General features: G+C 37.3%; 1 protein-coding gene across 1 annotated transcript; it reads left to right on the plus strand.

Moving 5' to 3' along the window:
* Window positions 1–2,622: 2,622 nt before the first annotated feature.
* Window positions 2,623–11,153, plus strand: LOC130873656 (probable C-C chemokine receptor type 3). Its single transcript, XM_057768526.1, has 2 exons — window positions 2,623–2,680; window positions 9,936–11,153. Exon 2 carries the CDS (start codon window positions 9,946–9,948, stop codon window positions 11,023–11,025), a length of 1,080 nt encoding a protein of 359 aa, XP_057624509.1. The 5' UTR covers window positions 2,623–2,680; window positions 9,936–9,945; the 3' UTR covers window positions 11,026–11,153.
* The last annotated feature ends 493 nt before the right edge of the window (window positions 11,154–11,646 follow it).

Below are 11,646 nucleotides of genomic sequence, written 5' to 3' on the forward strand. Positions count from 1 at the left end.
CACCCCCTACATCATGTGTGTGTACACACACACACAGAGAGAGAGAGAGAGAGAGAGAGAGAGAGAGAGAGAGAGAGAGAGATGATGGGTTCTGAATCCAGTCATCCAGTAGTAAAGTATAAGCTCTTATTGCTATAAACTGAAGTTCCCAGAAAAGAAGCCATACTTACGTTAAAGGTTTTATCTACAAGACTGATTGGTTAGAATTTCATACTTGTAGAGAGTTAGAATGTTCCAGATCTAGAGTCATATCACCTTGACTCATCTTTAGTCCCCTTAATATTAATTAATTGCCCATCTCTGTGTCTGACATAATATTCTTGTGAGTATCGGGTGAGAAACATTTTGGACTTTATTCACAGATCACTAGATCCACCAGCCTATAAGCACCTGAGACCTTATAGCAGAGTTTTCCCTACTTTAAGCTGTCTCTGTGACATTCCCACCAAAATATTTCAGAAGAGCCTCCACTTGTGACTTAATTTTTTTCTCTAACTATAAAAGTCTCATTAAATCATTTGCTCTCTGAAACACGTTATTTATGAAGTCCTGAACCCATGAACTTGGGCCACGGTCACTCATATTTGTCTGCAGAATAAATTATAGACAAGTCCCTTAGAGATAAGAATTGTGTTTTATATTGAAGTAGTCACAAAGGGAAAGTCATTTAGCCAGTGTGAATAAGCTGTATCAAATATACTACAGATGAAAACAGTGTATTGCTAGTCAGGGTTCTCTAGAGATGCAAACCCTTAGGATTGAATCAGTTTATGTTAAAATAGTATCAGTTGTCTTAACTGTGAGTGCTTTGAACCTTGTAGTTTTTCAGTCCGTGAGGTTTTAAGCAGGTCCTGGAGAGCTGCCGGTCCTTAGTCAAGAATGGAAGCCTAGGTATGCTGATTCTGATATCAGTGAAAGAATCCTCAGCTGTTAGAGTAGTTCAACAGTGCTGTCTGTCTCAATGCTGGAGACATCATCAACCTGTTAGCTGCTCAGTCCACAAGTCTCATTCTGGCACCAAAACCTGGAAGGTTCCTGGAAAGCCACTGGCCCTTTGTCCATGAGGGAAGCCTGGGAAAACTGGTCCTGATATGAGCAGCAGCAACAGGGTAAATTACTTCAGCAGAAAGAAAGGAAAGCCAAAAAAAAGAAAAAAAGAAAAAAAGGGGGGGGGGCAAATAATATGGCTTCTTCCATGCTCTTTTAACATACCTGAGCTGCGACCAGGAGGTTTCAGCACACTTCGGGTTGGTCTTCCCACATCAATTAAGGAAATAAGAACACTTTTTTCAACTGACGCACCCTACTCAGTGATTCTAGTTTCTGGAAAGTTTATGTTAAAAGAAACTATCATGGATAGCTAAATATCTGTCTAGCTATTATTTAATACTACTTGTATCTCTTGGTATTTTATTAGATGTTGGTCCCCGAGTTATGGTTTGAATCTGAAATATCACTCACAGGCTTATTTCTCCGAGCACTTGGTCTTTAGCTAGTGATGCTGCTTTAGGAGGTTGTGGAGTCTTTGGGGACTAGGTGGCACCTGTGGATGGCTAGGGGTAGATCTGGAAGGTCATATCTCCCTTTAGCTCCAGCTCCAGTTTTGTCTCCTGATTGGTAATGTAAATTCTGCTGTGACTTCTCCACTATGAGACAGAAGAAATCCTTCATCTCTTAAGAGGTTTCTGTCAGGTTTCTATCACACAGATAAGAAAAGTCTAAAACACCCGACAACTCACTAGGTACCTTATAGTAAAAATTAAGTTCTCTTTCTTCCTCTTTGTTCCTCTTTCTTTCCCCTCCCCTTATGTATATCTAATAATCCCTTGGTGAATCATTGACCTGTCCAATTAGTCAGTATCAGAGATTGTAACATACAGTTGGAACTATTTCCATCAATATTAGATGAGTGTGTCTGGTGTCCAGCATCTCACTAGGTCCCTGGGGATGTCAAAACATAGGGAAGATATATTCCCAGCCCTGGGAAGCTATGTCAGAGTGGAATTCAACCTAAACTTTACATTGCTTAAACTCTGCACTTTACATAGAAACTACTAAGTTTTTCTTAATTGACTTCATGGCAGTTTTAGGAAAGAAATATCTCTTGCAATTATAGAGGAGAAAACTAGGGTCCAGCAAGGCTGATTCAGTGATTGTCCTGAGGTCATGCAACTATGCAACGACAGCTGAAATGTAAGGTCATGTCTTCATGAATTGTCAAAACCTTCGCTGATATATTTGTCCTCATCATCTTCAGCTGGGCAAATTTGCTGTTCTCATCTTTTCCTTAAGGGGAAATTCCCATATCATTTTTCTGCCAGCTTGACCATGGGTCAACACAGTAATTAATGAGAAGTTATCACCCCCACCTCACATCAAAAATGAGCAATGCCAAACGGGTAAAGAGCCTGTAAAATAGCTGCTGAATGTCAGCAGTATCCATCCCCAGATAACTCAACTGAGAACTGAGTATGCGCAGTAAATAACAAAAAGGAAGAACTGTAACAAGTTGATGTCTTTCTGAAAACTTGCAAAACCTGAGAAGCTAGCCTATTTAAAACAGGAAGCTGTGTTGTTTACTACCTGACTGGTGTATGTGATCGAACGTTATCTCTGTCTTATCATCAGTGAGACCTAAGCTACTACTGGACTCATAAAAGGCTTAGCAGAAAATCATCAGGTATCGTTTCTACTCTTTGTTCTCTTCTGGACAAGATATACTGAAATTTGATAACTGTTTCATTAGAAGATATTTTCATGTAGGTTTGTCAGAGCTCTAGAAGGAAAAACGGATATATTAGTCCAGGTAGGTGAAAGAAATGGGTTCCAGAAGCCCTCTTGCTTCCAAGAGGGTGGTGTAAAGTGATTTAAAGGTAATGTGAGGTAGAGTGAAAAAAGATTTTGTAATATATTTCCATTTTCTTCTTGTTTCCCCCTTTCCTATCCTTTAATCTCCAACCTATACTATGACACCCTTATCCGTTGTGTTCATCTGAACATGAACTTTATGACCACTCATGCTACATTATTTGTTACCAGCCTATACTTCTTATAAATTATAAACCATGGAGAATGGCCTCATTCCCAACCTGTTACAACTGTGTAGTTAGTGTTTATTGATACTGACTTGTAAGATCATCATAAAAATGTAATCTATTGTGTGCATGCATGTGTATTAGCATGTAATATATTCATGTATTTGTGTGTATAGAAAGTAATTTTGTATTTAATTTCATAGTTAAAGTTTTCATTGAAAATTCACTCTAAGTTAGGCTGCTAGATGGTTTGGTTGATGATTGCCTCAATGTCTTCTTGCTGTGTGGATCAGGTTGGCTGGCTGTTGTTTGTAGATCTTTGTAAAAGGGTAGAGACAAAAAAAATCTCATTTAATCTTCTGAAAAACCCTAATTTGGCTGAGGTTAGAAGTTAAATGGCTTTGGTGGGTGCTTTGAGAGAAGGTAATGACTTTCAGTACACAAGCAGATTGGGACTAGAGCAGTGGTTCTCAACCTGTGGGTCGCAACCCCTTTGGGAATTGTGTATCAGCTCTCCTGCATATCAGATATTTATATTACAACAGTATTTGTAGATATTTAAAGATATTTATATTCATAAAAGTAGAAAATTACAGTTATGAAGTAGCAACAAAATAATCTATGGTTCGGGTCTCAACATGAAGGACTGTATTAAAGGGTGACAGCATTAGCAAGGTTGAGAACCACTGGGCTAGCTGATCATCTTACCCCTTTCAGAAGATGATAATGGTTACACTGAAACCTGCCACTGAGTAATTTCTCCTGGCATAAGAAATGTGGGCACTCTATGACTCAATAAGAAAGGAGAAAATATACTCAGTAGAATATACTAAGAACAGTCAATGCACAGGAAAGGAAATATAGTTATTAATAATTACAGTTTAAAAATCCTTCAGTAATTAATGAAATGGTAATTACAACAATAAGACAACTCTATATCCACTTGGTTGGCTCAGTAATTTATTTTAGTTCTTTTCCATGTTAGTAGATGCTTTTTAAAACTGGAACCACCATCTACACTGCTATGAATTTATAATTGTCATGTTTCCTGGAAGCAATTTGGAAAAATACATTGAGAGTTTTGGAGACAATTAATATTAGAGTTTGAAAATGTGCCTTGGGTATATAGCTTAGGGAAATAAGTTTTAAAACAGACATAGATGTTTGTTGCTGTATTGTTTATAAAAGGGCAAATTGGGAACAACTTCTTTCAGCAATAGAGCTAGTTCCAGGAGAGGCTCCAAAGCTACAGAAACACTATCTTGAAAAAAAAACAAAAACAAACAAAAAAAAGAAAAAAAGATTATGATTAATTAACCATGAATATTTACTCACTATGTTGACACCACTAAAAATTATATTTTAAATCATTTTAAACCATAAGAGATCAGCATGTTGAATCTAAGTAACAGAAAACAATATCTTGTGCAATATAATTGCAAGGCAATATAATTGTGCTGTCAATTATAATGTGCATGGCACATAGAGTGTTTCTTAGTATGCTTACTAGAAACACTTGGGCTTAGAAAGCAAAATATAATTTCCAGAAAAATGAGGAAACTTACTATTGCATATAGTTCTTATGATTCTAATTTTTAATATGACATGCAGCATGCTTGTAGATAGATACAAACATCTATCTGTATGGGAGCAACCCATAGTCCTCTCCGTGTTCTGGGACCTGGAACTGAATCCAGCAGCCAAGAGGTCCACGTACACTTGGCATCTGCATTTATAGTACATGAGACCACATTTTAAATGATCACACTTTTTAAATGATCACAGAGCTCAATAATTTGTGTAGAGCTCCTTAACATTACATTCTCGAGTACAAAAATATTAGAAAATCTTTAGGTATATAATATTTTTTCCACATGGATGATTTACATCTTGTTTATAAGAAATAAGGGGGGGGAGGCTGGAGAGATGGCTCAGAGGTTAAGAGCACTAGCTATTCTTCCAGAGGTCCTGAGTTCAATTCCCAGCAACCACATGGTGGTTTACAACTATCTATAATGAGATCTTGTGCCTCTTCTGGTGTATATATGTTAACAGAACATTGTATGCATAATAAATTTTTAAAAAAAGAAATAAGAGGGATGGAAGAGTTACTCTTTCCTTGGAGGAAGACAATTTTGTTTGGATTGGATGGTTTTCAAGGGTCTTTAACAAACTATGTAGTCGGGGCTAGAGAGGTGGCTCAGCACTTAGGAGCACCAGTTGCTTTTCCAGATGACCTGGGTTCAATTCCTGGCAACCATATAGCAGTCCACAACTGTCTGTAACTCCAGGGGATCTGTCAATCTCACACAGACATGCATGCAAGCAAAATACCAATAAAATAAACAAATAATTAAAATAGTTTTTAAAAACCCACAAACTATGTAGTGATGCCTGGCACACTGATTTTTTTTTTAATCGGGGATGACAGAATGTACAACTGTGGTCCCATAGGATCGTGAGGGACCCCAAAATTCCTTTCATTTAGTGATTCCATAGCTTTTACAACACCATAGCACTGTTCACTGCCAGTATGGACAGAGATGCTGTGCAAAGAAGCCTATTGTGTTGCCAGTCCTGTAGAAGCCTAGCATAGGGCCAAGGATGTAGCTCTGTGTCTTGGCATTCGCCTAACACTGAATGTCTTGGATTCAGTCTCCAGAACTACATACGTAAACAAACAAATTACAAGCTTCCTTTTAAAAAAATATAACAATCATGTTGAAATCCACAGTATTTGATAATGAAGTAGATCTCTAGGTGAGTGGTTTATATAGTTTCTGTACGATGTTTTAATTATTATTTTAGAGTAGGCATTTAAAAATTATGCTTAGATTGTGAACTTAACTTGTGAGATACATTTTATGTAGATGGAGCTGTGGGCTGCGTTCCCAATTTTATACTTTGTTTTAGCTGAAAACCAGACCTTTAGAAGAACAGAATTAAAGTTAAATATTAGCTTAGATCTATGGAGCAAATAATCGGATCAATAGTCAAAAGAATTGACAGATGATAAATCCATTAAAATCCTTAAAATCTTTGAGGTTCCAACATATTTTATGGGACTGGAGATATGGCTCAGCATTTAATAGTACTTGTTCTCATGCAGAAGATCTATGTTTGGTTCCCAGCATCCTTATGGCAGGTCACCACTACCTGTAACTGTAGTTCCAGGGAACCTCATGTCATCTTCTGACCTCCTCGGGTTCCTGTACATATACAGTATACATAAAGTCATGAAAGTGCACACACACATATAAAATGCTAACACATAAGTTTGTATGAAAAAGAAAAATGTATCTTGTGAATTTTCATATGCTTGTGCACATGATTGTTACATCTGAGGCATGTTTATACTTCATGTTGTTCACATGGCAGATGCAGGTGAGTGCCGTGCACATAAACTAAAGCTGGCAAATGAGCTCAAACACTTTATAATTCATGTGACTTAAATAAAAAATACATTTGACCAATGAATTTCCAGGTAAGAAAAAAGCTAAAGATATCCTTAAATTATTAGCATATATTTTGCCTAGGCTAATAGGCCAGTCTGGATTGAATGAGCTTACCTATTAGATATTTAACTTAAAATGTGTATTATTTTCCATATATCAAGTATATCAACTTTTGGAGTTCTCCTTTGGTGAAGAAATAAGTTAAAGTACTGGCTATATTTGCATACTCTGTTTACATGAAAAGTCTAAAATAGTTGTTAAAAGTAAATAAACTAGATAAATTTAAATGTAAAGGTTTTTAAATGCACTTTTCATGTAATTTAAAATAAAGTTATGAAACAGGAGTTATTTTTAAGTAAGTTAAGATACAAAGTTATCATTCCTAAATATGAATTATAAATTCTACCAAAATAACATATATCTGGGTCTATTAATAAATATAGCTGATTATAGTGCTTAAATTATTGATATATGGCACACAATTTAAAATTACTTTCTTCCTGTACTTTTATTATAAATTGGGATTATTAAAAACTTAAAATTCATCTTAATATAAGCATTTCCACATGCAAAAATTTAAAAATGTGACTTTAATGGAAAAGCAGATTTTAATGGCTATGAAATATATTCTTTTATTGAAAGATAATTCTGTCTACTTTGGAGATTTCTTAAAGCATTACTTCAAAACTTAAAATTAGGGAAAGAAAACAATTCAGAGAGGAATCAATAAATAACTAAGAAAATACAAAAATTAATGCACGAGAGAATGTATTTTAGGTGAGAACATTTCTTTGCAAAGTAAAAAAAATACATAAATTAATTTTAAGATAATAGTTTGCTCTAAAGAATAATTTAAAAGAACATATGACAAAACCATGGGTTCCAAAAACTAAACAGTGTCTTCAAAAGATTGTAATTTGTAGGCCCTGGAATTTCTCGTTGTGTCCCTGGTGTCTGGAGATACTCCAAAACTTAATTTTCAGATATTGTCACCTCTCAATTAAAAGAACCTTCCTTTCAGACTTCAGACACAAATATGATTGGACAGGGAAAAATGAAAAAGCAAGTTGATTTTGTGGCAGTTTCTTTTTGAGTCTTCCAGGTAATACCTAAATAAGGAAGAGGCCTTTCCTAGTGAGAGTTTTTGTCTCCCATTGTGAGACCCATCAGTTATCAGTAAATCTGGGGCCAAATCACTGTTCACCTAGCAAGCAGGTTTATTGGAAGATAAATATGTCCAAACCATCCTTAGAGAAGTAAGCTAGGTGACCATCCCAACTTATTCATGCCCTCACACTTTTCCCTTCCTCTTAGCCAGGAGAAGGTTAGTGGGACTCTTTGTGAGTAAATGCAGCATGGATTTATTGTCATTCATGAGATTTCTGCTTGTCTGCTTTTTTTTTCTTTTCTGCTAGAGTCTGTGGGAAGGCAAGCACTGGTCCTCCAGCTTCTGATATAAAAAAATAAGTTGTTTTAGTTTTTTTTTATTTTTAATAATTTTTTATTACTTTGTAAATAATACCATTCAAAATTTCCACTTCCTTCCCTCCTCCTCCCTCCCTCCCATCCTCCCCCTCCAGTCCTGAGATTGAGCAAGGTACCCTGCCCTGTGGGAAGTCCAAGGCCCTCCCCCCTCCATTCAGGCTTAGGAAGGTGAGCATCCAAATAGGCTAAGATCCCAAAAAGCCAGTACATGCAGTAGAGACAAATCCCAGTGCCATTATCATTGGCACCTCACTCTGCCCCAATTGTCAACCACATTCAGAGGGTCGAGTTTGATCCCATGCTCATTCAGTCCCAGTCCAGCTGACTTTGGTGAGCTCCCATTAGATCAGGCACACTGTCTCAGTGGGTGGACAACCCCTCACGATCCTAACTTCCTTGCTCATATTCTCCCTCCTTCTGCTCTTCAACTGGACCTTGGGAGCTCAGTCCTGTGCTCTGATGTGGGTCTCTAGAAAGTGTGGCACATCTACACATTAGAGTACTACTCAGCAGAAAAACAAAACAAAACAAAACAAAACAACAATGACATCTTGAATTTTGCATGCAAATGGATGGGACTAGAAAACACTATCGTGAGTGAGATAACTCAAACCCAAAAATATGAATATGGTATGTACTCACTCATTAGTGAATTTTAGCCATAAACAAAGGACATTGAGCCTATAGTTCGTGATTCCAGAGAAGCTAAGTAATAAGGTGAACCCAAAGAAAAACATATATAGATCCTCCTGGAAATTGGAAGCAGACAAGATTGCCAGGCAAAAGTTGGGAGCATGGGGGTGGGAGGATGGGGGAAAGAGGAGAAGGAGAGAGAAGGGAGAAGGAAAGGATAGGGGAGAGCTTGGGGGATTGGGATGGTTGAGATGGAGGAAGGGAGGATATTGGAACGGGGAAGAAGATATCTTAATTAAGGGAGCCATTTTAGGGTTGGCAAGAGGTTTGGCTCTGGAGGGGTTCCCAGGAGTCCATGGGGATGTCCTCGGCTAGGACCCTGGGCAGTGGAGGAGAGGATGCCTGAACTGACCTAGTCCCATAGTCAGACTGATGACTACCTTGAATATCACCATAGAACCTTTGTCTGGTAACGGATGAGATAAGTTGTTTTAGACAATCCCCTTCCTATACCCACTAGCTCACCATCTCTGTAGTGAAAGAGAAGCTCTTGGAATATCATTGCTTACCTTAATACCACCAGGAGCCAGAGAAAAAAGAGCCACTGAGGAACATGCTGCTTAAAATTATACTTTATTTCAATGCTCAATAATCATAATAAGAATAGCTAAATCATCAATAGCTAAACTTAAAATGACTACATTAAATTACTGACAAGAGGATTGCATATATAATATATATTACATATATATTATGTATAATGGAGGGAAACTAAAACTCTATCAAACTTTTATACTTCCTTACTAGAAAATTTCAGATAAAAAACTGTTTCAATAAGTATCGGTTTCCCCATTAAGTGTTTTGGGGATGTTAATCAAAGGACCCAAGAAAAGTGGTTATCATTAGTAATACCATAAACATTTTGCAATTATATGAATATAGTGATTTTGAAAGTCATAATATATAAAATAAAAATTTTTAAATGTGTTAAAATATTCAGTAGTAATAATAGTTACATGCATGAATGGGTCATATCATTATTATTCTTTTCATTCCTCAGTTCAAAACTTTGAATTTCCTCCTTCAATTACTTTCAGAAATTAATATTTGCATTCTTTGCCACCAGTCACAGCATTTCTGTTTCCTTTTCTATCATGAATCACGATGACTTTGAGAACTGCAGAATTTCTCCTCCTGATCCCTACTCAGATCATTTCAGATATATCTTTAAAAATACATACTAAACAAGTTTTAACATGAGTTTCTTCATTGAATAATCAACTGGTATGTTTCACACAGTTATTTTTTAATTTTTTTTCTATTACAGAGACCAGTGAATGGCATTCCACATAAATGAAACCGAGAACATGGCTGAAAGCTTTGAGACCACACCCTATGATTATGAGTGGGCTACGCCCTGTGAAAAAATGAGCATCAAGGAGCTGGGGTCATTGCTCCTACCTCCACTGTACTCCCTGGTATTCATCATTGGCCTCCTGGGCAACATGGTGGTTGTGTTGATCCTCATAAAGTACAGGAAGCTCCACATTATGGCTAATATCTACCTGCTCAACTTGGCCATTTCTGACCTGCTCTTTCTCTTCACCGTTCCATTCTGGATACACTATGTTATGTGGAATAAATGGGGTTTTGGCCATCACATGTGTAAAGTGATCTCTGGGTTTTATTACCTTGCCTTGTACAGTGAGATCTTTTTCATCATCCTGCTGACAATTGATAGGTACCTGGCCATTGTTCATGCTGTGTTTGCCCTGAGAACCCGGACTGTGACTTTTGCTACCATCACTAGCATCATCACCTGGGGACTGGCAGGGCTGGCTGCATTCCCTGAATTTATCTTCTATGAGTCCCAAGACAACTTTGGAGAGCATTTCTGCGGTCCTCATTACCCAGAGGGTGAAGAAGACAGCTGGAAACGTTTCCATGCTCTGAGAATGAATATCTTTGGTCTAGCTCTCCCTCTCCTCATTATGGTTATCTGCTACTCAGGAATCATTAAAACTCTGCTGAGATGCCCCAATAAAAAAAAGCACAAGGCCATCCGACTTATTTTTGTTGTCATGATAGTCTTTTTTATTTTTTGGACCCCGTACAACCTGGTTCTTCTTCTCTCTGCTTTTCACAGCACATTTTTGGAGAACAGCTGTCAACAGAGCAAACAGCTGGACCTGGCCATGCAGGTGACTGAGGTGATTGCCTACACCCACTGCTGTATCAACCCAATCATCTATGCCTTTGTTGGCGAGAGGTTCCGGAAACACCTTCGGCTTTTTTTCCACCGACACGTGGCAATCTACCTGGGGAAATATATTCCATTCCTTCCTGGTGAGAAAATGGAAAGAACCAGTTCTATTTCCCCATCAACTGGGGAGCAAGAAATCTCTGTGGTGTTTTAGTTGGGCAGAGAAAACTTGCCCAGATTATACGAACTGGGGAATGAAGCAAACACATGAAGTCAATCACAATGATCTCTAATTCAGTCATTTGTACTGTCCATGTAGCACTGATGATCTCAAAGACCTTAAAACACACATAGTGACTTCAGTAATCTTCATGTACCCTGTGATCATGACCAGAGGTATGTGCTGGCCATTTGACAATTCATCAAACGTGAAAACAATAGCTATTCTTGAGTCTTTGAAGAGTTGCATATATTCTGATTCACATAAGTGTTAAATACTCTATTCAGCATCAGTAGGTAGGTTTTAAAAAAATTTAAACTTCTACTTCACCCATCTTTTGACATCAGTGAAATGTTCACAAAATGCATTTACTTCATTCCCTGATGTAAGTAGTTTTCCTCTTAGTTATTATTAATATTTGTGTAAGGACAATTACTCTTGAAGAAGACTGGATGTCATATCTTGTTTAATTATTCTTAAAAGTAAAATGAATTTCTATTCATGTCAGGTGATCATATTTTAGTGACTGAGAACATTCTGGAAGGAACACATTGTCCTCCTAAATGTCAATTTCACATTGGAGCCATATGTATTGAGGAGTCCAGGTGTGGTACT

This window comes from Chionomys nivalis, chromosome 4 (assembly GCF_950005125.1).
Source record: "Chionomys nivalis chromosome 4, mChiNiv1.1, whole genome shotgun sequence".
Lineage (NCBI taxonomy): Eukaryota > Metazoa > Chordata > Mammalia > Rodentia > Cricetidae > Chionomys > Chionomys nivalis.